Consider the following 25,578-nt stretch of genomic DNA (forward strand, 5'->3'; position numbering starts at 1 on the left):
AACACCCAAACAACCAAAATGGCGTTTTGACGCCAATCTTTTTCCAGTAGGCTCCAATTCTACGAAAATAATGAAACCTATGTCATGACTGGTTTCATCAAGGTCTGACGATGTCAGCTACACCAAAATCTCGGTGAAACAGAAAGATGAATGTGTTCTTAGATACATTACATGAACCAGTAAATGAGTAATATTCATTTGATTGCAAACTTCTCAGCGTGTGAACTCTGATGTTATGTTATTTCCCCCCATGGCCTATGTAGTTATGAATTCATTTACTGGAATTAATCACTTATATCTGCATGAATAAATGTAGATAAAACATATGAAAACGGTCAGTTTTCAACATTAAGCTATATTTGTTAGGTCTTTAAATAAATTTACAAGTAGTTGGCAGTAACTGATAATAGATTTATGTCACAAGACACAAGTAACTGTTAGATAATAAATTTGTGTCATAAGTCAATGCAGTTACCACAGGAATTAGAAATGTTTTGCTGCAATGTAATTGTAAGCAAGCTTTTGAAGACTGGAGTTTGTGTGTTTGTTGAACTGAAGTCAGCATGAAAGGTGGGCATTAGGAGTTACATGATTTGAAGCAACTTTCCTCTAGTTCTGTGATCTATTTTATGATGAGAGTGACTGCTGCCATCCATTTTGGTTTGAGATTATACATTACAGCAGTAATCTAGCTTCGCTTTCTTAGTAAAGCCCAGTGTCAACTGTGTTACTATGTAGGCCTGAGAGATCAAATACAGATACCTGCAATGTCGGGAATATGAGCATTGTTCTCAAAGGTGCATTCGTGAAATGGATGCCACCTGATCATATGGTCCCTTGGTCTGAACCCATGACCTCAGAGTTGTCAGCCCGTGATGCTTTGCACTGCTCCCAAAAGCAGCACACAACACTCTTTTGAAACTATGAAAATAGTCTTACATTGAATCTTGTTCACAACCTGGATTGGTATGATAATTCTTTACCTTCCTCTGTAAGCAGCAAAATCCAACAAGCTCTTGTTTATGAAGTTAAGAGTGGGTTTTGACAGGAGTAGCATTTTTTTCTATGTCATTTGGGTAGCAATTACATGGTGTGCCATTTTGGAAGCTACTATATTCTGCCTTTTAGGAAGTTGTTGGTCTCCATATACGTTGTTGGTCTCCATATACTATTTAGAAAGCTACTATGATTATACAGTCTACCAAGCTACCAGGTACATTCCTTGTTCAGTGGCAGAGCTTACTGGATATATTTTTTTTCTTCTACTATCCATAAAACTTTGACATGGATTGTAAGACCCACAACATGCATATTTTGACCCTCTGCTGCTTAATGAACAGGGCTTGGGAACTTGCAAGGAACAGCATAGATTGACCTGAAAGATGATAAATAAGATATAAACCTTTTAGACAGCCAGGTAATTTCCCATCTACACCTGTAGTTTGAAAACGGGGTCTGAGGGCTAACTGCCTAACGATCATGCATATCAGTTTGACAGTGAAACCATGAAAGTGATGTCATGATGGGAGGGAGGGGTTTTGAGAAAGGGTGGTCATGAATGGTTTACATAATTTGTAACTTTTTCTTTCATGTAAAGCGCCATGAGCTCTTAGAAAAGGTGCGATGTAAATGTACATTAGTATTATTATTTAAAAAAAAAAAAAAAAAAAAAAGATTTAAAAAATATTTTTTCCCCTTGTACACAAGGTTATACATTTCACTTGAATTTTGACACGTCACAACATCAGTGTGATTCAACATTCATATAGCAAACATTCAGTTCATCAATTAACATCTAAAAAATCATCAACTTATTGAGATACAAGGGTTATTTTTTTGTAACTGTGAGAAATTTTTGACTAAAACAAAACCAACAGCAACAGCAACAGCAACAACAACAACAACAATCATCTGCCTAATGATCATGTGTAGAAGATGACTAAATAGATAGATGAATAGCTAGATTGGTGATGGACAGACAATAGTACATTTTTATTATCGTTATATATTTATATATATATATATTTTTTTTCCTGGCTTAGTTTTGCTGTGTGCTGACCCCCCCTAGTGAAGATGGCCCAGGCGGGGGTGCCCCACCAGCCAGGTCTGTACATCGGAGGGCTGAGACATGACCTGCATCCTGCCAAGCTGGCCACTCTCATCGTCAGTTTGCTGTCTAAATTTCAGGTGAGTAGCTGCTAATTTATATTGTATTGTGTTGTCTTGTCTTGTCTTGTCTTGTCTTGTATTGTCAGTCTGCTGTCTAAATTTCAGGTGAGTAGCTGCTAATTTATATTGTATTGTGTTGTCTTGTCTTGTCTTGTCTTGTCTTGTCAGTCTGCTGTCTAGATTTCAGGTGAGTAGCTGCTAATTTATATTGTGTTGTGTTGTCTTGTCTTGTCTTGTATTGTCAGTCTGCTGTCTAGATTTCAGGTGAGTAGCTGCTAATTTATATTGTGTTGTGTTGTCTTGTCTTGTCTTGTCTTGTCTTGTCTTGTCAGTCTGCTGTCTAGATGTCAGGTGAGTAGCTGCTAATTTATATTGTGTTGTGTTGTGTTGTCTTGTCTTGTATTGTCAGTCTGCTGTCTAGATGTCAGGTGAGTAGCTTGCTAATTTATATTGTGTTGTGTTGTGTTGTGTTGTGTTGTGTTGTGTTGTGTTGTGTTGTATTACTTCTTTGTCAAAGCATATTTATCTGTGTGAAATTTGGGCTGGTCTCCCCAGGGAGAAGTATCGCTACACTGATAGCACCAGCCTTTTTTTTTTGTCAGTCTTTAAAAATTTATTTTTTTTTATCAAAGTGATTAAAAAAAAAAAATTATTATCATTATTATTATTTTTTTTTACACAATTTTGCCAGGGTAATCCCTTTTGTTGCCATGGGTTCTATTATATGCCTGTGCTAAGTGCATGCTGCACACGGGACCTCTGTTTATCATCCCATCCAAATGACTAGTGTCCAGACCACCATTCAAGGCATCTCGTGGAGGGGGAGAAAATAATGATGAAAGTGGAATTTGAAAAAAATGTGCTCAGATTCTCTTGCTTCCAAGGCAGACGCGTTACTGCCAGGCTGACACTCCTGGTTAGCACATGTAGATTGACTCATGTTGTTTAAAAAAAAAAAAAGAAAGAAAAAGTTTGATATATTTTTTACTTTGACGGCTTGACAGGAGAGGGTGAGAAAGGGAAAACAGAAGCTATATATTGTGATGTTGGTCTTCCATGTAATGTTTGGTGTCAGAAAGATCTATCTATCTCTATCTCTATATGTCTATCTATCTGTCTGTCTGTCTGTCTATCTATCTATCTATCTATCTATATCTGTCTATGTCTGTCTCTCTCTAAAAATATATATGTAAATGTGGTGTTGGTCTTCTCTGCCATCTATGGTGTCAGACACACACACACACACACACACACACACACACACACACACACACACACACACATATATATATATAGTATAATGATGTTGGTCTTCTTTGCAGTCTTTGTGTCAAAGAGATACCTTTAACGTGATTTTGTTCTTCCGTGTGATCTGTGATGTCGGATAAAGACACTGGTTTCATACGTTTTAGCCATAGGCAGACATATACATTGGGACAAGTTGGAAGGAGGGTAGAGAGTGTACTTTTCCAGCATGATTTTGTGGTAACTTTATGTAAGAAAGATTCATGTATTGTCAGGGTTCGTCATTAACATTTTTTCACATGAGCGCCTGCGCTCTAGTTTCAGAATTTTGATGAGCGCAAACTGAAAACTAAGAGCGCACACTAAAAACCGTCAGCCTTCCTTTTTGGGATCAAATATTTCAGCATTTTGATTTTGCACGGCCGCGAAATCGATCGTGCGCTCCACTTTTCTACTCTTCAAGTCTGAAGAGCGCTCTTTTGCATAGCCTCCCCTGATTCACTAGGCCTACTTCCGGTTGAACTAACAAAACGTAAACAGACGGCTTTCAAACTTCGGTCAGTGCAAAACGATCGCGCTTTTGACTCTTGTTTGTGATGGACAATGGAATAACAATTTAGATACAGTAGTGTATGCTTATGTCTTTTCAAAATCAAGAGCGCAAGCGCTCTGAGTCAAGGAATTTTCCAGAGCGCAATTTGTTTTTTCAGAGCGTTCCGCTCAGCGCTCCCGTTAGTGACGAACCCTGATTGTTATATTAGTTTTCCATGCAATGTATGGTGCCAGAAAGAGAAATACATTCTTGTGATGTTGGTCTTCTTTGCAGTCTGTGTTGTCGGAAAGAGAAATACATTCTTGTGATGTTGGTCTTCTTTGCAGTCTGTGTTGTCAGAAAGAGAAATACATTCTTGTGATGTTGGTCTTCTTTGCAGTCTGTGTTGCCAGAAAGAGAAATACATTATTGTGATGTTGGTCTTCTTTGCAGTCTGTGTTGCCAGAAAGATAAATACATTCTTGTGATGTTGGTCTTCTTTGCAGTCTGTGTTGTCAGAAAGAGAAACACATTCTTGTGATGTTGGTCTTCTTTGCAGTCTGTGTTGTCAGAAAGAGAAATACATTCTTGTGATGTTGGTCTTCTTTGCAGTCTGTGTTGTCAGAAAGAGAAATACATTCTTGTGATGTTGGTCTTCTTTGCAGTCTGTGTTGTTGGAAAGAGAAATACATTATTGTGATGTTGGTTTTCTTTGCAGCCTGTGTTGTCGGAAAGAGAAATACATTCTTATGATGTTGGTCTTCTTTGCAGTCTGTGTTGCCAGAAAGAGAAATACATTCTTGTGATGTTGGTCTTCTTTGCAGTCTGTGTTGTCAGAAAGAGAAATACATTCTTGTGATGTTGGTCTTCTTTGCAGTCTGTGTTGTTGGAAAGAGAAATACATTATTGTGATGTTGGTTTTCTGTGCAGTGTATTGTGTCAGAAAGATTGTGATGTTTGTCTTCCATGCAATCTATGGCGTTGGGGGAAAAAACCCATTGTAATGCTTGTCTTCATCGCGGTGTATGGTGTCTGAATGATACATGTTGTGATGTTGGTCTTTGAGGTAAAGTGGTGTCAGCAGGACGTGATATATTCTGTGATATTGTGTCATTTAATAATAATAATAATAATGGTATTTATATAGCGCTGGATCTTGTGCAGAGACAAATCAAAGCGCTTTCGCACCAGTCATTCACACGCATGCATGACTCTAATACTGTAGAAACTAAAGACAAAGAAGGGCAGGCAAGGGAGGCTATTTTGGGAAGAGGTGGGTTTTAAGGCCAGACTTGAAAGAACTGAGTGTGGAGACTTGACGAAGCGAAAAAGGAAGTTCATTCCAATCGCAAGGTCCAGAAACAGAGAAAGAACGGCGTCTTTCAAGTAATGTAAAGCAGGGCAAGGTTACGCCATATCCGATATCTCTTTGACCTGTGGGTCGGTCAAATGGTCAGAGCGTTGGAGACCAACATGGTCTCCTAGGTCAACATATATGCAGACCTACTAGTGCCTGAACCCCCTTCGTGTGAATATCCATGCAGAAGATCAATTGTCAGCGTTCGGTGGGTTATGAAAACAAGCACATACCCAACATGCACTCCCCGAAAATGGAGTATCGCTGCCTACATGGTGGGGTAAATAAACAGAACAGTAGTACACATAAAATGTTACATGTCAGTGTTAGTGTGCGTGTGTTTTCTTGACTGAAACCTGATTGAATGACAGAGGAAACGAATGATGAGCGCCCAGTGGGAGCTGTCTGTTGGCTCTACCCAGGTATGCCACCTAGTGTGCAAATGACTCTGTGTTTGCAAAGCGCTTAGAGCTTGGTCTCCGACCGAGGACGAGCACCAATAGGTATCCGTATCATGATGATGCTCAGTCCGTAAGTCTGGTGGTGTGTCTGTGATCAGATCCAGGAGGAGGAGTGTGCAGACAGTGCACTCATGACACGTTTGTTGTTTGCCGTGCAGGTGCAAGTGGCCAAACGATTTGTGCACATCACCTTCAAAGCCAGTGAAGCCTTTGCCATCGTAGAGCTCCCAGACATCAAAGTCAGCCGCAACCTGCTGGCTCAGCTCTCCTCCACTGACAACGTGCTCAATGTCTTCGATCTCAGCAAAATCACCTTTCACCCCAGTGAGTTTAGAGTTGGTCCGAACCTCTCCCAAAGCCCCAAATACAGGTCAAGGTCAAGGTCAAGGCCGAACAGAAAGAATGACACACCGGTAGTAGATTCCACGTCATGCACAACAAATCATTCGTCCTCCAGTCACTCATACGGGTATGGCAGAAGAAACAGATCAAGCTCCAATCGAAGAAACAGGAACAGGAAGAAAAAGTGCTCCGGTTTCAGTGAAGCCACGACAAGTCAGTCCAGCAGCAGTCATTGCGATCTGCAGAAACCGTACAAGGGAATTCAGCGAAGCCGGAAATCGCTTCAGGAGGCAGATGACGACAGTTCGCAATCCGAGTCAGACACAGACTCCTCGGCACTTTCCAGAGATGCTTCCAGCTGCTCTGGAGTGTCCGGGGAGCTAGAGGGCAAGGTGGACAGCTCCAGGAGAAACTTCCCCCTTCCAGATGCCAGGCCGCGGGCAGGGGGGGTGCAGCGCCTGGCTCAGGAGTTCAACGTGGACCCGGTGTCAAGGTCAGTGTCGGACCGCGGGATCCAGCCACCCGTCAGTAAAACCAGCACCACCACCTCCACCACAGGTTGGTTCCGCACGCAATGTGTGTTTTTGTGAGGCTCTGAGGAGAGAGAAGGTTTAGGTGTTGCTGATCTATGCTTGCGAGGCTCTGGAGTGAGGGAAGGTTTAGGGGTCACTGATGTGTGCTTGCGAAGCTCCAAAGTCACAAAAGTTTTGAAGGTGTTGCAAATGTATGTTTGTGATGCTACACTGTAATAAGACGTTTTGGTGGTGAAGCTGATGACCAGCATGATATTGTATTGTGGTCCGCCTAGGAAGCGAGAGAATCTGAGTGCGCTGGTTCAAATCACGGTTCAGCCGCCGATATTTTCACCCCCTCCACTAGACCTTGAGTGGTGGTCTGGACGCTAGTCATTCGGATGAGACGATAAACCGAGGTCCCGTGTGCAGCATGCATTTAGTGCACGTAAAAGAACCCACGGCAACAAAAGGGTTGTTCCTGGCAAAATTCTGTAGAAAAATCCACTTCGATAGGAAAAACAAATAAAACTGCACGCATGAAAAAATACCAAAAAAATGGGTGGTGCTGTAGTGTAGCGATGCGCTCTCCCTGGGGAGAGTAGCCCGAATTTCACACAGAGAAATCTGATGTGATAAAAAACAAAACAAATACAAATAACTTTTTAATTATATATATTTCTGTGTGAAATTCGGGCTGCTCTCCGTGGGAAAACTGTCGCCACAGTGTAGTACCATTCTTTTTTTCTTTTCTTTTCTTAGTTTTCGGTCTGCATGTTTATTTGTTTCATCATCAGAGTTGGTTTTAGCGTATTACTTTGGCCAGGTACAACCCTTTTGTTGCCGTGGGTTCTTTTACATGCGCTATGTGCATGATGCACACAGGATCTCGGTTTATCGTTTGATCTTAAAGACTACCACCCCGATGACCACTCAAGATCTTCTAGTGGAGGTGGAGGGAGGGGTGGGGGAGGGGAGTAGAAGTAGAAATGCTGGCTGCCCCCTCCGCTACACACACACATTTGAACATCAACCGCACATTACACATTACACATCCTACATATGGACGGGGCTGATGACTAGATCTTTAGGTAAATGGTTGTTGATGACTGTATGCGTATGTACTGTCTGTTTCACAGGTTTGCCCCTGTTGTGCAGAGTGTAGTCTGTACAAGCACTGTCTGTTTCACAGGTTTGCCCCTGTTGTGCAGGGTGTGGTCTGTACAAGCACTGTCTGTTTCACAGGTTTGCCCCTGCTGTGCAGGGTGTGGTCTGTACAAGAACTGTCTGTTTCACAGGTTTGCTCTGTCTTCACAGGTTTGCTTCTGCCGTGCAGGGTGTCGTCTGTACAAGCACTGTCTGTTTCACAGGTTTGCTTCTGCCGTGCAGGGTGTGGTCTGTACAAGAACTGTCTGTTTCACAGGTTTGCCCCTGCTGTACAGAATGTGGTCTGTACAAGCACTGTCTGTTTCACAGGTTTGCCCCTGCTGTACAGAATGTGGTCTGTACAAGCACTGTCTGTTTCACAGGTTTACCCCTGTTGTGCAGGGTGTGGTCTGTACAAGCACTGTCTGTTTCACAGGTTTGCTTCTGCCGTGCAGGGTGTGGTCTGTACAAGAACTGTCTGTTTCACAGGTTTGCCCCTGCTGTACAGAATGTGGTCTGTACAAGCACTGTCTGTTTCACAGGTTTACCCCTGTTGTGCAGGGTGTGGTCTGTACAAGCACTGTCTGTTTCACAGGTTTGCTTCTGCCGTGCAGGGTGTGGTCTGTACAAGAACTGTCTGTTTCACAGGTTTACCCCTGCTGTACAGAATGTCAGCCGCACAAGCACTGTCTGTTTCACAGGTTTGCTTCTGCCGTGCAGGGTGTGGTCTGTACAAGAACTGTCTGTTTCACAGGTTTGCCCCTGTTGTGCAGAGTGTAGTCTGTACAAGCACTGTCTGTTTCACAGGTTTGCTTCTGCCGTGCAGGGTGTGGTCTGTACAAGAACTGTCTGTTTCACAGGTTTGCCCCTGCTGTACAGAATGTGGTCTGTACAAGAACCGTCTGTTTCACAGGTTTGCCCCTGCTGTACAGAATTTGTATTTGTATTTGTATTTCTTTTTATCACAACAGATTTCTCTGTGTGAAATTCGGGCTGCTCTCCCCAGGGAGAGCGCGTCGCTATAATACAGCGCCACCCATTTTTTTGTATTTTTTCCTGCATGCAGTTTTATTTGTTTTTCCTATCGAAGTGGATTTTTTCTACAGAACTTTGCCAGGAACAACCCTTTTGTTGCCGTGGGTTCTTTTACATGCGCTAAGTGCATGCTGCACACGGGACCTCGGTTTATCGTCTCATCCAAATGACAAGTGCCCAGACCACCACTCAAGGTCTAGTGGAGGGGGAGAAAATATCGGCGGCTGGGCCGTGATTCGAACCAGCGCACTCAGATTCTCTCGCTTCCTTGGCGGACGCGTTACCTCCAGGCTGTCACCCCACCGTCGGCTGTACAAGAACTGTCTGTCTCACAGGTTTGCCCCTGCCGTCCAGAGTGTCGGTGACCACGTCCACCCCGGGTGCAGGCAACGGCCTGGTGACCAACTTTTACCGGGTGGGGCAGGCCATCGGGCGGGAGACACGGCACAGCGAGTTCAAGCAGGGTGGGCGTCTGAAGGACCGCGCCTGGCTGATCGACACGGTGGGCAAGTACGTCTGCGGGTTCCTCAACAGCGCGGAGGGAGGGACGCTGTACATTGGTGTCAGCGATAAAGGTGCGTGGTGATGGGGTGTGTGAGGGTGGGGCGTGGGTGAGGGTGGAGAGAGAGAATCGGGAGGACGTCTTTTCTTGTTTTTCTCTTTGTTTGTTTGGGGGTTTGTTTGAAGGTTGTGTGTGTGTGTGTGTGTGTGTGTGTGTGTGTGTGTGTGTGTGTGTGTGTGTGTGTGTGTGTGTGTGTGTGTGTGTGTGTGTGTGTGTGTTGTGTTTGTGGTGTGTGTGTGTGTGTGTGTGTGTGTGTGTGTGTGGTGTGTGTGTGTGTGTGTGTGTGTGTGTGTGTGTATGTATGTTTGTATGTGTGTGTGTGTGTGTGTGTGTCTGTTGTGTGTGTGTGTGTGTGTGTGTGTGTGTGTGTGTGTGTGTGTGTGTGTGTGTGTGTGTGTGTGTGTGTGTGTGTGTGTGTGTGTGTGTGTGTGTGTGTGTGTGTGTATGTATGTATGTTTGTGTGTGTGTGTGTGTGTATGTGTGTGTGTGTGTGTTGTGTGTGTGTCTGTTGTGTGTGTGTGTGTGTGTGTGTGTGTGTGTGTGTGTGTTTTCTTACGTCTCCTTTCCTAACCTTCATGGCTTTTTGCTTGTTTTTGTTTTGTTTTGTTTTTTGCTTGTGTCCTTTACCTCTCGTTCTGTGCCTTTTTCTTTGTCTCTGTCATTGTTTTCTGGCTGGCTGGCTGGCTGTCTCTGTTTTTCTCTCTCTCTGTTTCATCTGTTGTCTCTGCTTGTGCCTTGTCATTTTTTGTTGATCATTATCATTCTTTTATTATTTTCTTTCTAAAGCTCTATTCATTATTATTATTATTATTATTATTTTTAAAGTGTTTGATTATTTATTTATTTATTCTCAAGGCTTGACTGAGCGTGTTGAGTTACTAATCCATATATATATGCATATATATATATATATATGGATTAGTCTGAATGCAGTGACTCCTCCTCGAGAAACTGAAATTGAAACCGAACCTGACTCAGTGACTGATGAGGATGATGATGACGATGGTATGGATACTTAGATTGCGCCTATCCTCGGTTGGAGACCAAGCTCTAAGCGCTTTAGAAACACGGGGTCATTTGCACAACAGGCTGCCTACCTGGGTAGAGCCAACTGATGGCTGCATATTGGGTGCTCATCATTCATTTCCTGTGTCATTCAGTCAGATTTCAGTCATGCACACATTCACACTCAGACAGACTTGTGTAACATTTTATGTGAATGACTGTTTTCTTTATTTTACCCCTCCGTGTAGGCAGCCATACCATTTCGGGGGGCTTGCATGCTGGGTATATTCTTGTTTCCATAACCTACTGAATGCTGACATGGATTACAGGATCTTGAACATGCATATTCAATCTTCTGCTTGCATACACACGTGAAGAAGGTTCAGGCATTAGCAAGCTCTGCACATATGTTGGACATGGGAGAGCGGAAAAATCTCCACCCTTCACCCACCAGGCGCTGTTACCGAGATTCGAACCCGGGACCCTCAGGTTGAAAAAAGTCCAACACTTTAACCACGCAGTAGACGGGCGCCATAGCCGAATGGTTAAAGCGTTGGACTTTTGATCTGAGGGTCTGTCTGAGTGTGAATGTGTGCATGACTGAAATCTGATTGAATGACACAGGAAATGAATGATGAGCACCCAATATGCAGCCATCAGTACACCCCCGAAAACGGAGAATGACTGCCTACATGGCGGGGTAAAAACGGTCATACACGTAAAAAGCCCACTCGCGTATATACGAGTGAACGTGGGAGTTGAAGCCCACGAACGCAGAAGAAGAAGAAGAAGAAGAAGAACCACGCGGCGGTTGCGCCCCCGTCTGACTGTCACAGTGTGCGTGTGGTGTGGCTGCAGGCGTTGTGACGGGCATCTCCTGCCCTCAGTCCAAGGAGGACGACTACAGGCTGCTGATCGACGACGCCCTCAAGGGGATCGACCCCCCGCTCTTCACCCACGCGTACACTGTGCGCTTCGTGCCCCTGATGGAGTCCAGCGGCCACATGTCAGGTGGGTCGGTGCAAGGTGGCGCGGTGGTTAGGGGGCGGGGGGGGGTTGGGGGGGGGGGGGGGTTGGGAAGATGTTGTATTCTGTTACCTTTCTTTTGTTTTAAGTGTGTGTTTTGTGTGTGTGTGTGTTGTGTGTGTGTGTGTGTGTTTTGTGTGTGTGTGTGTGTGTGTGTTGTGTTGTGTGTGTGTGTGTTGTGTGTGTGTGTGTGTGTGTGTGTGTGTGTGTTGTTGTTGTATTACTTTGTTTGGTATCGTGTTACTTTTGTGGTTTTTGTTTCACATTTCATTTTGGTTATTGTGTTACTTTTGGGGGTGGGTGGGTGGGGGGAATACTGTATTACTCTTTTGTTTTACTATTTTCGGTATTGTTTTACTTTTCGGTTGGTGTTGTGTTCCTTTTTTTTGTATTGTATTACTTTTTTGTGTGTATTGTGGATCTTTTTTTTTTTTTTTTTTTTTTTTTGGTCACAGCAGATTTGCATGAGTGGCATCTAGGCAGTCGATGAGTCCACAGCTTTTTGCAGCTGCCTTCCTTTCTGTGTTGAAGGGAAAAGGGCTCATTTGCCGATCTATTTTCCATGCAGTCATTTTTTGGGGGGGTTGGTGTGGTGGGGGAATGGGGGGGGGGGGGGGGGGGGGGGGGAGGGCATGCATTGTTACCAGTGTACATGTACCTTTTTTTCTTTCTTTCTTTCTTTCCTTTTTGTTTGATGTAAAGTGTCCGCTCATTGAGCGCTATGGCCGAGCGTTGCTCTGGCGTCAAAAATTGTCTTCTTAAGAGTTTTAGCAACCCTATGTCTGCATAAACCTCAGTCCTATGTCTGCGTAAACCACAATCCTATGTCTGCATAAACCACAATCCTATGTCTGCGTAAACCTCAATCCTATGTCTGCGTAAACCACAATCCTATGTCTGCGTAAACCACAATCCTATGTCTGCGTAAACCTCAATCCTATGTCTGCATAAACCACAATCCTATGTCTGCATAAACCTCAATCCTATGCCTGCGTAAATGTCAATCCTATGTCTGCATAAACCTCAATCCTTTGTCTGCATAAACCACAATCCTGTGTCTGCATAAACCACAATCCTATGTCTGCATAAACCTCAATCCTATGCCTGCGTAAATGTCAATCCTATGTCTGCGTAAACCTCAATCCTATGTCTGCGTAAACCTCAATCCTGTGTCTGCATAAACCACAATCCTATGTCTGCATAAACCACAATCCTGTGTCTCCATAAACCACAATCCTATGTCTGCATAAACCTCAAAGAAAGGGAACTAAATTCGACAGTACTTCCGGATGTGACTATGCATAATTCGGAGGGAAAAAAAAGTGATATGTTTTCTGTGTTTTTTCCCCCAATCAGTATGGCATGGAGGCCTCCCGAGGCTCTAAACTCCTTAGGGTTGAATGCGTTAAATGATGTTTGTGATGGCGAGTTGATGGAGCGTTGTGTGTTTTGATGCAGAGTGCAGGTGTTAAATGATGTTTGTGACGGCGAGTTGATAGAGCGTTGTGTGTTTTGATGCAGAGTGCAGGTGTTAAATGATGTTTGGAGCGTTGTGTGTTTTGATGTGTTAAATGATGTTTGGAGCGTTGTGTGTTTTGATGCAGAGTGCAGGTGTTAAATGATGTTTGTGACGGCGAGTTGATGGAGCGTTGTGTGTTTTGATGCAGAGTGCAGGTGTTAAATGATGTTTGGAGCGTTGTGTGTTTTGATGCAGAGTGCAGGTGTTAAATGATGTTTGTGACGGCGAGTTGATGGAGCGTTGTGTGTTTTGATGCAGAGTGCAGGTGTTAAATGATGTTTGGAGCGTTGTGTGTTTTGATGCAGAGTGCAGGTGTTAAATGATGTTTGGAGCGTTGTGTGTTTTGATGCAGAGTGCAGGTGTTAAATGATGTTTGTGACGGCGAGTTGATGGAGCGTTGTGTGTTTTGATGCAGAGTGCAGGTGTTAAATGATGTTTGTGACGGCGAGTTGATGGAGCGCTGTGTGTTTTGATGCAGAGCGCAGGTGTTAAAGGATGTTTGCGACAACTAGTGATGGAGTATTTTGATGTCAGAGTGCAGGTGTTAAATGTTTGTGACATCTAGTGATGGAGTGTTTTGATGCAGAGCACAGGTGTTAAATGATGTTTGTGACAACTAGTGATGGAGTGTTTTGATGCAGAGTGCAGGTGTTAAATGATGTTTGTGACACCTAGTGATGGAGTGTTTTGATGCAGAGCACAGGTGTTAAATGATGTTTGTGACAACTAGTGATGGAGTGTTTTGATGCAGAGTGTAGGTGTTAGATAATGTTTGTGACAACTTGTGATGGAGTGTTATGATGCAGAGTGCAGGTGTTAAATGATGTTTATGACATCTAATGATGGAGTGTTGTGTGTTTTGACGCAGAGTGCAGGTGCTAAATGATGTTTATGACATCTAATGATGGAGTGTTGTGTGTTTTGACGCAGAGTGCAGGTGTTAAATGATGTTTGTGACACCTAGTTGATGGAGGGTTGTGTGTTTTGACGCAGAGCGCAGGTGTTAAATGATGTTTATGACATCTAATGATGGAGTGTTGTGTGTTTTGATGCAGAGTGCAGGTGTCAAATGATGTTTGTGACCACAAGTGATGGAGTGTTGTGTGTTTTGACGCAGAGTGTCTGCAGGTGTTATATAAGTAACGGAGAGTTGTGTGTTTTGACACAGAGCGTGTAGAGGAGTTAAAAGATTTTGATGACAATGAGTGATAGAGTGTTTTGATGCAGAGTGTCTGCAGGTTGTTGAATAATGTTTGTGACAGTGAGTGATGGAGCGTTGTTGTGTTTTGATGCAGAGTGTCTGCAGGTTGTTAAATAATGTTTGTGACAGTGAGTGATGGAGCGTTGTTGTGTTTTGATGCAGAGTGTCTGCAGGTTGTTAAATAATGTTTGTGACAGTGAGTGATGGAGCGTTGTTGTGTTTTGATGCAGAGTGTCTGCAGGTTGTTAAATAATGTTTGTGACAGTGGGTGATGGAGCGTTGTTGTGTTTTGATGCAGAGTGTCTGCAGGTTGTTAAATAATGTTTGTGACAGCGAGTGATGAAGCGTTGTGTTTTGATGCAGAGTGTCTGCAGGTTGTTAAATGATGTTTGTGACAGCAAGTGATGAAGCGTTGTTTGTTTTGATGCAGAGTGCAGGTGTTAAATGATGTTTGTGACAGTGAGTGATGAAGCGTTGTTTTGTTTTGATGCAGAGTGTCTGCAGGTGCTGGAGGTGGAGGTGAAGGAGATCCCCAGCCTGGATCAGCTGTACGTGTTCCGGGGCAACGCCTACCTGCGCAGGGACGGCAGCCTGCAAGGTCCGCTGAAGGCGCGGCAGGTGCAGGAATGGACGAGGAAGGTAAGGAGATGGTTCGCATTCCATTCTTATTCCCCCCCCCCTCCCCCCCATCCCCAAACTCCCCCAACTCCCCCCCGCTCCTCCTGTGTGTAAAGATCTCCAGCCTTAAGTTGTCGATATGTTCAGTCCTGGTTTGAATATTTTCTGTTACTCATGATTTTTTTTTCTCTCAAGTTTTCTGTTCTTCTTCTTCCGCGTTCGTGGGATGCAACTCCCACGTTCACTCTTATGCACACGAGTGGGCTTTTACGTGTATTATCCCGCCATGTAGGCAGCCATACACCGTTTTCAGGGGTAAGTTTTCTGTCCATGTGGTTGTTTGGCCTAGAGTCGTTCGTCCATTTCAATCCATGGTGGCACAGTCTTTCACAGTGTTTTCAGCTGAAATCTTGGTGAAGCAAAAAATGTCTCCTGTAGGGATGGGGAATGCCGAGGGAGGCTCTTTCAGTTGTAAGTAGTGTCCCCCACCGTCTGGAAATTGTGTGCCAGACATTTCCTCGTTTCTGTCACTCTTTTTTGTTTTTGGGTTTTATTATGTTCTGCCTTCCTGGTACATTCACTTAGATATATATATATATATATATGTTGTTTTTTTAAACAGAAAGTTATGGCTTATTTTTTTCATTCTATTTTGGGTTTGATAATTGGACGCTGATGTTGTGTTGCGATTCTGTGAGGAGGAAGGGGGCTGAGTGGTTAAGAGGCTTTTCTGCCAGTACAGTGTCCCTGAGGGCCTGGGTTCGATTCCGGCTCCCACCCTTTCTTTCAAGTTTGTCTGGAATACTGACTGGAATACTGACTGGAATATTGGCTGGAATACTGACTGGAATACTGACTGGAATACTGACTGGAATATTGTCTGGAATACTGACTGGAATACTGACTGGAATACTGACTGGAATACTGACTGGAATACTGACAGGAATACTGACTGGAATACTGACTGGAATACTGACAGGAATACTGACTGGAATACTGACAGGAATACTGACTGGAATATTGACTGGAATGGAGAGGGACGGCACCAGTGGCACATTGAGGTGGCGACCACATCACAAGTTGATCCTTTTTAAAAAATTTTTTGCACTGTATTAACCCCTAGGCTGCCTATATGACGAGATAACTCATCATCCCAAGCATGTACGCTTTCGCTGTCACAGTGACGAGATAACTCGTCATCGGAATATTCTGACTTTTCCCTGGTTTGCATTCAGTTCGTTGACAAAAATACCAGTAGCTTTAGGTTTTGGGGAATCTTTCTAGATTCTGTTCATAGCTAGAAACACCATCTACATCATGAGACTATCCTTTATTTGAACGTTTTGGTTGGGTTACTGTCATATTGTTTGCCTGGCGCCTTTCCTCGCTCGCATAACAAAATGTCGGACTGACGCCGTGCTCAAGACATGCGATCATGGGGAACTAAATCAGCCAAGATTGCTTTCTTTAGCTGATGCTCAGAAATTGAAGCATAAATTCTTCTTCTTCTTCTTCTTCTGCGTTCGATGTTTTGGCTGCGTCAGACGGTCACCCCCGTCGCCACGATGTAGCCCACGGTCTTCTCCAGGTCGTGGTGGTCTCCCCAAAGCTGCGCCTGTAGCTCCGTGCCCCCTGGCCAGGTTTGACGCCGTAGAGCTTCATGGGTTGGGCAGTGTTGGAGGATGTGTTCAGGGGTCTGGGGTCCAGTGCCACATGGACACTCATCAGTGTGGGCGATCTTCATACGGTGAAGGTGACTCAGTAGTCGGCAGTGGCCGGTTCTCAGTCTGAAGAGGACTGTCTGCTGGTGTCTCTGGAGCTGGTGGATTGGATCGACACCACTGTTTGCACCCAGCCTTCTCTTCCACTGGTTCTGGTAACGGTTGTGGATGATGGTCCTGGCCTCTCTGTAGGTCACGGGGTGGCTGAACTGCTTCATTTTGCTGCCTGCCTTGGAGAGAGCATCGGCCTTTTCGTTCCCCATGACCCCACAGTGAGAAGGAACCCACTGAACAGTGACAGTCGACCGTTTTGAAAGGTCATGAAGGGCTGCTTTGATGTTTGCCAGCTGCTGTTCGTTTCTGGTTGACTGGAGTCCCTGCAGGTGAGATCTGCAGTCAGTGAAGAAGGCTATCTTTGGTGGTGGGTTGACTGACGTCCTGAGGCCTTGTGCAGCATGGAGTAGTGCTGCTGTCTCCGCTCTGTAGTTCGAGGAGATTCTTCCTGTGGGGAAGGCTCCAGGGGTCAGTCTTCCATCTGTGTGCCTGATGAAGATGCCTGCTCCTCCATTCTTCACCGCTCCCTCCGAGGATCCATCTGTGAAGACGTGCGTCCATTCGCTGGGGTTGTACTGAGTCTCAATCATCTCCAATGTCAGAGCTTTCAGCAGGGGAGGGGCTTGGCAGTCCTTTTGGTCGATGCCAGGGACTTTTGTGATGATTGAGACTCCTTCCAGTTGGTCGGCCGGTTCCTCGAAGTCGGGGAGTGTTTCCATCTCGGCAGGGGACGAGGGCAGCAGGTCTTCATGTTGGCGGTGCAGGGTCTTGGAGAGGTGGTTGAAGCTGGTCCGCTTCAGTCTGTTCTTTGTTGGGTGCTTCAGTTTTTCGTGCATTGGGTGAGTTGGCATGCGCAGGAGCTTCTCGCTGTGGATGAAGACTTTTTCCTCTCGTCTATCTTTGAGTGGGTGGAGGCCTGTGTGTTTCTCCATCGCCTGAACTGGAGTCGTCTTTATCCCGCCAGTGATCAGCCGTAGCCCTGCGTTCTGAACTTTGCTCAGGCGGCTTGTGTTGGTTGCTGATGCCGTGGCCCAGGCAGTGCTGCCATACTCCAGGGTTGGCCTGACAGTTCCAGTGTACACCCTCTGCAGTATGCTGCTGTTGGCACCCCAAGAGGTCCCGGCGAGTTTTTTCAGGATGGCCAGTTTTCTGGTTGCTCGTCTCTCGATGTCCTTGAGATGGGGGTTCCATGTCAATCGCTTGTCGAGCTTCACACCCAGGTACATTGGCGTGTCATCCTGTTTCAACTGCATTCCGTTCAGTTTGAGGTGGGAGGTTTCTGACATCGGTGACAGCGAGAAGATTGCTGAGACTGTCTTGGTGGTGTTGATGTCTACTCCCCAGGCAGAGGCCCATGTTCCCACGTGATTGAGTGCTTCCTGCATTCTGTGGCTGGCGGACGTGAGGTATTCCGCAGCACTCCAGGCAGCAAAGTCATCAGCGTGGAGGGCTCTGGAGACATGCTTGGAGATCTTCTCAGCGATGTCGTCGATGAAGATGAGGAAAAGTGTAGGGGAAATGACTCCTCCTTGCGGCACTTCTTGCTGTAGAGTGACCCGATGGCTGATTTTCCCGTCGAGTTTTACCCTTGCCCTGCGGTGTTGGAGGAAATCCTGGATCCAGCGGTACATCTTCCCTTCCACTTTCTTGTTGAGGAGCTTCAGGAGAAGTCCTGCCTTCCAGACCTTGTCGAAGGCCTTGGTTAGGTCCAAGAAGACTGCAAGCACCTTCTTCTTTTCTTGAAAGGCAGTCTCTATCTCCTGTGCAAGGTACACCAGCTGGTCTTCGGTGCTGCGGTTTTTCCTGTAGGCTGATTGGGTATTGCTGAGCAGGTGGTTTTCTTCAAGGTGTTTCAGGAGTCGAGTGTTCACCATCCTTTCCATCACCTTGCCCAGACAACTCAGGAGGCTGATTGGTTGATAGCTGGACTTCTTAGTCTTATCCTTCTGCTTCTTTCTGATGGGGACGATGATGGCTTCTCTCCACTGGTCTGGAAGTTTCCCTGTGTCCCAGGACTGTTTGATGATCAAGAGAAGCTTCTGTCTGGCTACAGGTCCCAGGTTCTTGATCATGTCATTCGGGATGCCGTCTTTCCCAGGGGCTTTCTTTTTCTTCAGTTTCCTGATGGCTGCACTGAGTTCGGCCATGGAGAAGGCTGTCATCATGGACTGACTCGGGTTCTGCTGTTTCAGCTTCTCCTTGATCTCCCTCTGGACTTCCTGCACTCGGGCTTCAGGGAGTGTTGTGGTGCTGCCCTCTCTGTAAAAATCTGCAAGGATGTTGGCTGCCTGCTTGCCCGCGTGGTGCTTGCCATTTTCCTCAATGACAGTTCTGCTGTGTCTGGTGCCCGTGTCTTCGTTCAGAAGCTTGGTCAGGTTCCACAACTTGCCGGTGTCCTTCTCCATGTTGAGACTGCTGGTCTTCTCATTCCAGCTCCTCTGTATCTCTGTTCTCTTCTGCTGTTGGAAGGTTTCTTTGATGGTGTTGTATTCCCGGATGTTGTCAGGAGTGGGGCTCTGCTCCATGGTTTCTCTGGCGGAGTCTAGGTCTGCATGGAGCTGTTTCAGAGTGTCACTCCAGTAGGGCTTGTAGTTTCTGCGTTTCCCTCTTGGGATGGACTGCTTTGCTGCTCGCAGCAGTGCATCGCTGAAAAGGTTGACATTGTTGTTGAGGTTGTTGGAGGTACTGATGTCTTGGCAGAGGTTGTCTGCTTTTCCTTTGAAGAGAGTCCAGTTAGCTCGTTTGAAGTTCCAGCTGGGTTCCATTCTGTGCTGGGTGCATCCTATGCTGGAAATGCTGAGGATGACTGGCAGATGGTCGCTTCCCCCTAGCTGTGTGTTGACTGTTCTGGAGGTGAGTCGCTGAACCTCTTCTGTGGCGATGGCCAGATCTGGTGTTGAGCAGGTCTTCCATGCTCTGGAGTAGCAGGTGGGTTTGTCCTCTGGATGGTTGATGAGGATGAGCTTGTTGTCCATCATCCAGTCCTCTACTTCCTGACCACGTGAGTCCATTTCCTCATAGCCCCAGCTTGGCGAGTGGCTGTTGAAGTCTCCAACCACAAGGTGTCTGGAAGCTTCAAGTCTCACTTTGTGTAGCGCTAGAGCTGAGCCTGGAGGGCTGTAGCAGTTGGTGATCAGTAGTTCTCCGCTGGGCAGTAGCAGCTTGACTGTGTGATGCTCTAGCTCCTCTTTTCCCGATCTGCTTGTTTCTACTGCAGGGATGGAGATTTTGATGAGGGTGAGGATTCCTCCCTTGTGTCTGTCCTCTCGATCTTGGCGGAAGGCTTCGTAGCCTCTAATAAAAAATCTTTGGGGATCTTTTAAATGGGTCTCCTGAATGCAGATGACATCAATGTTGTTATTTCGGAGAAACTCCTGGAGTTCTGGTTTCTTGTTTCTCAGCCCTTCTGCATTCCACTGAGCTACTGTGAGGTTGACAGGTGGTGAATTTGTCTGGTCAGTCACTCTACTCTGCCTTCCCCTGACCTTCAGGTTGACAGAGGCACCGGTCGCTTTGGTGGGCCCCTTTGAGGCAGGAGGCCCGGCTCCGTCCCTCCCCGGTTGTCGCTGATAGGGACGACGCCATGACGACAAAGTGGTCTGACGCATAACCATGATCGTTGATGCGTGTGTGTCCTGAATTTTTAACCAGAAACCTGCGCCGTAGCTGACACACTCCGTCTTCGGCAGGCCGGATCAAGTTTTCTGTCAGGGGGCTTCTCCCTTAGCTCAGGTCTAAAGAGTCCTGCCCTGTGAGCACAGGGGGATGTGAGAGATTGGGGATCCCTCCCCTAGATGGACTGCCTGTCAAGGTTAACGAGCTCCATCTACCCGGGGCTCATGGTCCAAAGACCTGCCCTGTGAGCACAGGGGGGGATTGTTTGCTGGGTATCCCACCCGTTGGTTTGAAATCAGAGTTTCCCTTCTCCTAGATGGACTGCCTGCCAAGGCTAATGAGCTCCATCTACCCTGACCAGTCTAGTCTGCGACCTCTCTTGAGTGAGTTGCCGAGAGCTAGTCTTGCTATTGCGCCGATCGTCCGCACCCGTGCCGCGTTCGCCATGACTAGGTCATGCCCATTCTGCCCCATGTCCCCGCAGGAACACCCACATTAACGTGGCGAGGAGGTGCGGCTACAGAGTTCACTCCCTTGCTAGGGACGCACTGAGGCACCCTAGAGGGGAGATCTTAGCAGAACAAGCATAAATTCGAAGGAGAAGACAGTGATGAACATTTATAGGGCGATTTGATGGAAACTAAAGGGAGCAATCAAGAGAGTGGCCAAATTACACTACCAGTAAGAGATGCTGGCTGCACAGCTCTAGCAGACGACAGAAAGTGACTGAATTAATAGCAGGACATAGTGTGAGCGATTTTCTTGGCACTCAGCCAACACGGTCTGATGAGAACTGGATAAAGTCACTGTGTGAGAGGGGTGAAGAGGAGGGGGTGGAGACTAAGGGGGTGTGGCCTCACATGCATATTATCACTTGGGGAAGTCACAATGCATTGTGTATCTATCTGGTTTTTTTTTTGTTTTTTTTTTTATTGTGGTTGTTCTAGTATGATTTTGTGTGTGCAGATATCCATTTGTCCAGAAAATATGATATTTTAGTGCAAATTACCTGACTAATGTTTGTAATGAAGAAGTTGAAAATTTGACAAAAAAACAAAACACTGATTTCAAAACAACAGCATGTCACTAAAAATATATAAAATGGGAAAACATCATGTGTTTTGTATTTGTTATTCACTTACCTTTCAGAAAATACTTTTATGGGTCTTTCTCCAATAAATAAGAGCACAGAATTTTTTGAAAATTTATACCCGTTTTTTTTTTTTGTGTGTGTGTGTGTGAAAAAAACCCTGGCAAATCGATTTCACTTAAATCTTATTTTCCTGGCAGCGAAAGGGTTAAGGGAGATATTGAGAGTGTCAGGTGGTCACTGCTTGGCTCTACTGTGTGTGTGTGTGTTGGCACAGAGGCTGGAGATGGACGGCACCAGTGGCACGTTGAGGTGGCAGCTTCAGCTGACCACGTCCCAGCTGGAGAAAGAGCGCGAGAAGACGGCACGCATGGAGGAGAAGGTGTCGGAGCTGGAGGGCTACATCTCTGAGGTCAAACTAGAGCACAAGAAATCTAAGATCTGTGCTGTGATGTGAATTGTGAGTGTGTTGTGTGTAGTGTTTGTGTGTGTGTTTGTGTGTGTGTGTAGTGTGTGCTTGTGTGTGTAATGTTAGTGTGTGTGTGTGTGTGTGTGTGTGTGTGTCAATCAGAATGTGCAGTGATATGAATGTGTGTGTGTTTGTGTGTGTGTTTGTGTGTTTGTGTCCTTGTGTGTGTGTGTGTGTTTGCATGTGTGTGTGTGTGCATGTGTGCGTATGTGTGTGTAGTGAATCAGAATCATATTCATTTGTTATGAAAACTATTTATTAACTCAACAATACAGGCCAAAAACCAACCAAACTAATGGAAGCTGTGTGAGTTAGAACCTGACGAGTACTTCGAAACATTCATATATGAATTGAGATAGTTGAGGTTGTAGAGGGTTGTAGTTACACATGGAGTGATGGCCTAGAGGTAACGCATCCGCCTAGGAAGCGAGAGACTCTGAGCGTGCTGGTTTGAATCACGGCTCAGTCGCCAATATTTTCATCCCCTCCACTAGACCTTGAGTGGTGGTCTGGACGCTACTCTTTTTTTTGTGCGCTTAGAGTCGACTTCATCAAGATTTTGTGTCTTATAAATATCATCATTATTATTAGTAGTATTTTTATGTATTTATCTATTATTATTTATTTGATTAATTTATTAATTTATTTTTTGTTATTTTATTTTATTTTTATTATTATTTAAAAAATTTTCTTCTCAAGGCCTGACTAAGCGCGTTGGGTTACGCTGGTGGTCAGGCATCTGCTTGGCAGATGTGGTGTAACGTATATGGATTTGTCCGAACCCAGTGATGCCTCCTTGAGCTACTGATACTGATACTGATACTGTGCACCCAGCAGTCTTTAACTGGATCAGGTGTGAAGATTTTCACGAGGAAGTGTTGTTCAGAATTTTTCAAGGAACTCCTCTAGTGAAAGTACAGCGTTAATGTCCCTTTGTTTAATACCACAGGGAAACCACAACTCTGCTCCATCTGACATGATAGGAGGTACCAAAGTGTCAGACTGTTTTGGCATATGGTTTTTACATTTATGGTCTTGCTATTGAATACCTATGAGTATTACCGGATTTGTCAATTGTTCACCAAGATGATCCCAAGGCTAATTTAAAACTTCTGTTTCTACTTCATGTGGAGTGATGGCCTAGAGGTAACGCGTCCGCCTAGGAAGTGAGAGAATCTGATCGTGCTGGTTTGAATCACGGCTCAGCCGCCGATATTTTTTCTCCCCCTCCACTAGACCTTGAGTGGTGGTCTGGACGCTAGGCATTCGCATGAGACGATAAACCAAGGTCCTCTGTGCAGCATGCACTTAGCGCACATAAAAGAACCCATGGCAATAAAAGGAATGTTCCTGGCAAAATTCTTTAGAAAAATCCACTTCAGTAGGAAAAACAAGTAAAACTGCACACAGGAAAAAATACAAAAAAATGGGTGGCGCTGTAGTGTAGTGACGCGCTCTCCCTGGGGAGAGCAGCCCGAATTTCACACAGAGAAATATGTTGTGATAAAACGAAATACAAATACAAATACTGTTGTGGAAAATTATCCTTAGGCATTTATAACAACAAGTTTTGTTTATATTATCTCCTATCCTGAAAAAGTGTGGAAGCACCGGATCATGTTTGGAAAATATCACTTCCTTTGTTTTGTCCTCGTTTATTTTTAATCCCAACTGATTGCAATAGTCGTTTTACTCTGTTAAGCTTTGTTTGCAATCCATTTTTTGTTGTTGACAGGATAACACTATCATCAGTGTTGAGCAAGCATGGTATCTGAGATGGGCTTGACTCGTCGAGTTTTAGAGAGTATGAATCTTGTCGAGAGTTCATGACGACACTGGTAAAAATATTAAAAAGTGTAGGGCTACACACATTACCTTGTAGGACTCCTCTTTTAATTGGAATTTCTAAAGAAAGACCATGACTCTTTCTTGCACATATTGTAGCCTTAAAAAGCAACGCTGTGTTATTTCTGTTTTTTTGTAATTTTGATAGTAACCCATCATGTCAAACAATATCAAAAGCTTTTTGGAAGTCCACGAAAGAACTGTATAGTATTCCTTTTTTTTTTTCTTTTTTTTGTTTTGCTTGATTATGGAAAATTTGTGGAGAAAAAGTGGCTGCAGTACAATACAATTCAGTCTTATCTGGACTGAGGGCGGGCAGAATAGAGGCTGAAAGCAGATAGTGCAAGATCTGTCGCCACTGGACAATGGTCAAGAAGAATGAGTGCTTACGAGTGTCTCTGGTGCGTTTGGATTTGTTGAGGTGGTTATGGGGTACATTTCATGAAGGGACAGCTTGCGTGCCTGTAGAGTTGTCACTTCGGAAGAAAAAGACATGTAGAGAAAAATGTCTGTGTGTTTCATTATATTTACCCACATTTTCATCCAATAAGCATGGCTTCCACCGCCCCCCCCCCCCCACCCCCACCCCCTAAGTCTGACTCTTGCCACTGATTCGGTGTTCCATATCCAAAAACTATTTTTAGAGTGTTGTTGAATACCAGCTACAGAGAGAGAGAGAGAGAGAGAAATTGCAAATTATTTTGTTATTTGAACTGGAGTGCTGCCTAGGAATCAGCTTGACTGTCAAAAGTGTGTGTGTGTGTGTGTGTGTGTGTGTGTGTGTGTGTGAGTCATTATTTGGTTCATGCTTTCTGTCTGTGCATGAAAAAAAAGGTCAACAGAGTGCTTGTCACAAACATGTCTCCGAACATTGCTGACATTTCTGTTTTCACAGCTCGGTTTCAAAATCTGTGATATCTGTTGATTGTGACACACACTGTATACTTCTTATATTTCTCATGATGGATAAACAAGTTGATGCTTAAAAAAACAACAACTGTACATTCCAGAATATATATAATATATATTTCTGACTGCAAGCTTTTTGCAGGAAACTAGGCAGCGAAGCTGGGACTAGGTCTTGTGAGATGTTTTACCTCAATTTCGTTTTCAGTGAAAGTACGTCCAGGCAGATGTGTCATCTTTTCATTCACTTCATCATCATAGGAAGTTAAGGATGACAGTGGAAAAGATCATGAGAATCTATGAGAGAGAGAGAGAAAGAGAAAAAGAGAGAGAGAGAGAGAGAGAGAGAAAGGATGATGAGGGGAGGTGAGGAGAGGGAGGGGGGAGGAAGCTGGAAGAGGTGGAGAAAGTGCACTTGGCCAGTGTGTGTGTGTGTGTGTAGTGTGTGTGTGTGTGTTTGTGTGTGTGTGTGTAGTGTGTGTGTGTGTGTGTAGGAGAGAGAGACACAGATACATAAGCAGAGAGAGAGAGAGAGAGAGAGAGAGAGCAACAGAACACATTCTCATGCCAGCGCACTTTTCTCTTCACATGAATGGATCAGCTGACACAGGAACTGGCACGCTACGAAATGTCGTCTCCTTGCTCCAGCAAAGATTGACGAGGAATTCCAAGTAATTATGAAAAAAAAAAGAAAAGAAAAAAAAAAGTCCACCCCCCTCCCTTTTGAAACTGTATCCCCACTCATCATTTCAAACTGTAACTATGCTTGATGATTGTGCATAATCTGTTTGTGAGATGTCAGTTTACTGACTTATTTTGTTATTTTTCCATTGTGCCTTCAACTTGGAAATAGCCATGAAACTTGCACTGACTTTTTTTTTTTTTTTTTTACTTTCTCAAATTCCCACCTTGCTGAGCAATGTGTGCTTTGGAGGGTTTTGTTGTTGCTTTTAAGTTTGTACAACTTTTCAGGAGTATACATTTTTAAGTTGTCCATGATGCTTCATTTCTTTGTTACCCAACAACGTGCCACCTTGTCATATCTGCTTTTATTCTATTCACTTGCTCATCTATATGAAGTGTTGGTATTTATTTTTTGAGATAATATGTTGACCATCACTGATAAGAGTGAAATAATGAACTATACT

At 44.7% G+C, this 25,578-nt stretch overlaps 1 protein-coding gene across 7 annotated transcripts; it reads left to right on the top strand.

Moving 5' to 3' along the window:
- LOC143291127 (uncharacterized) lies at positions 1 to 25,578 on the top strand. Of its 7 annotated transcripts, none has more exons than XM_076600762.1 (8): positions 1 to 102; positions 2,043 to 2,187; positions 5,923 to 6,664; positions 9,135 to 9,374; positions 11,225 to 11,377; positions 14,606 to 14,751; positions 21,488 to 21,622; positions 25,032 to 25,578. In XM_076600762.1, exons 2-8 carry the CDS (start codon positions 2,074 to 2,076, stop codon positions 25,086 to 25,088), a joined length of 1,587 nt encoding a protein of 528 aa, XP_076456877.1. In that variant the 5' UTR covers positions 1 to 102; positions 2,043 to 2,073; the 3' UTR covers positions 25,089 to 25,578. The 7 variants fall into 7 exon arrangements, with proteins under 7 accessions (XP_076456877.1, XP_076456880.1, XP_076456881.1 ...); XM_076600765.1 differs by having other exon boundaries at positions 13 to 133; positions 11,203 to 11,377; positions 21,488 to 21,670; XM_076600766.1 differs by having other exon boundaries at positions 13 to 133; positions 11,203 to 11,377.

This window comes from Babylonia areolata, chromosome 16 (genome assembly GCF_041734735.1).
Source record: "Babylonia areolata isolate BAREFJ2019XMU chromosome 16, ASM4173473v1, whole genome shotgun sequence".
In the NCBI taxonomy this organism is placed as follows: Eukaryota; Metazoa; Mollusca; class Gastropoda; order Neogastropoda; family Buccinidae; genus Babylonia; species Babylonia areolata.

Bases quoted from the DNA above. Each gene is read 5' to 3' on its own strand.
- LOC143291127 (XM_076600762.1), top strand. From the start codon at position 2,074: ATGGCCCAGGCGGGGGTGCCCCACCAGCCAGGTCTGTACATCGGAGGG. The intron at 11,378-14,605 runs GTGGGTCGGTGC...GTTTTGATGCAG, and splicing joins GTCCAGCGGCCACATGTCAG to AGTGTCTGCAGGTGCTGGAG. The intron at 14,752-21,487 runs GTAAGGAGATGG...GTGTTGGCACAG, and splicing joins TGCAGGAATGGACGAGGAAG to AGGCTGGAGATGGACGGCAC.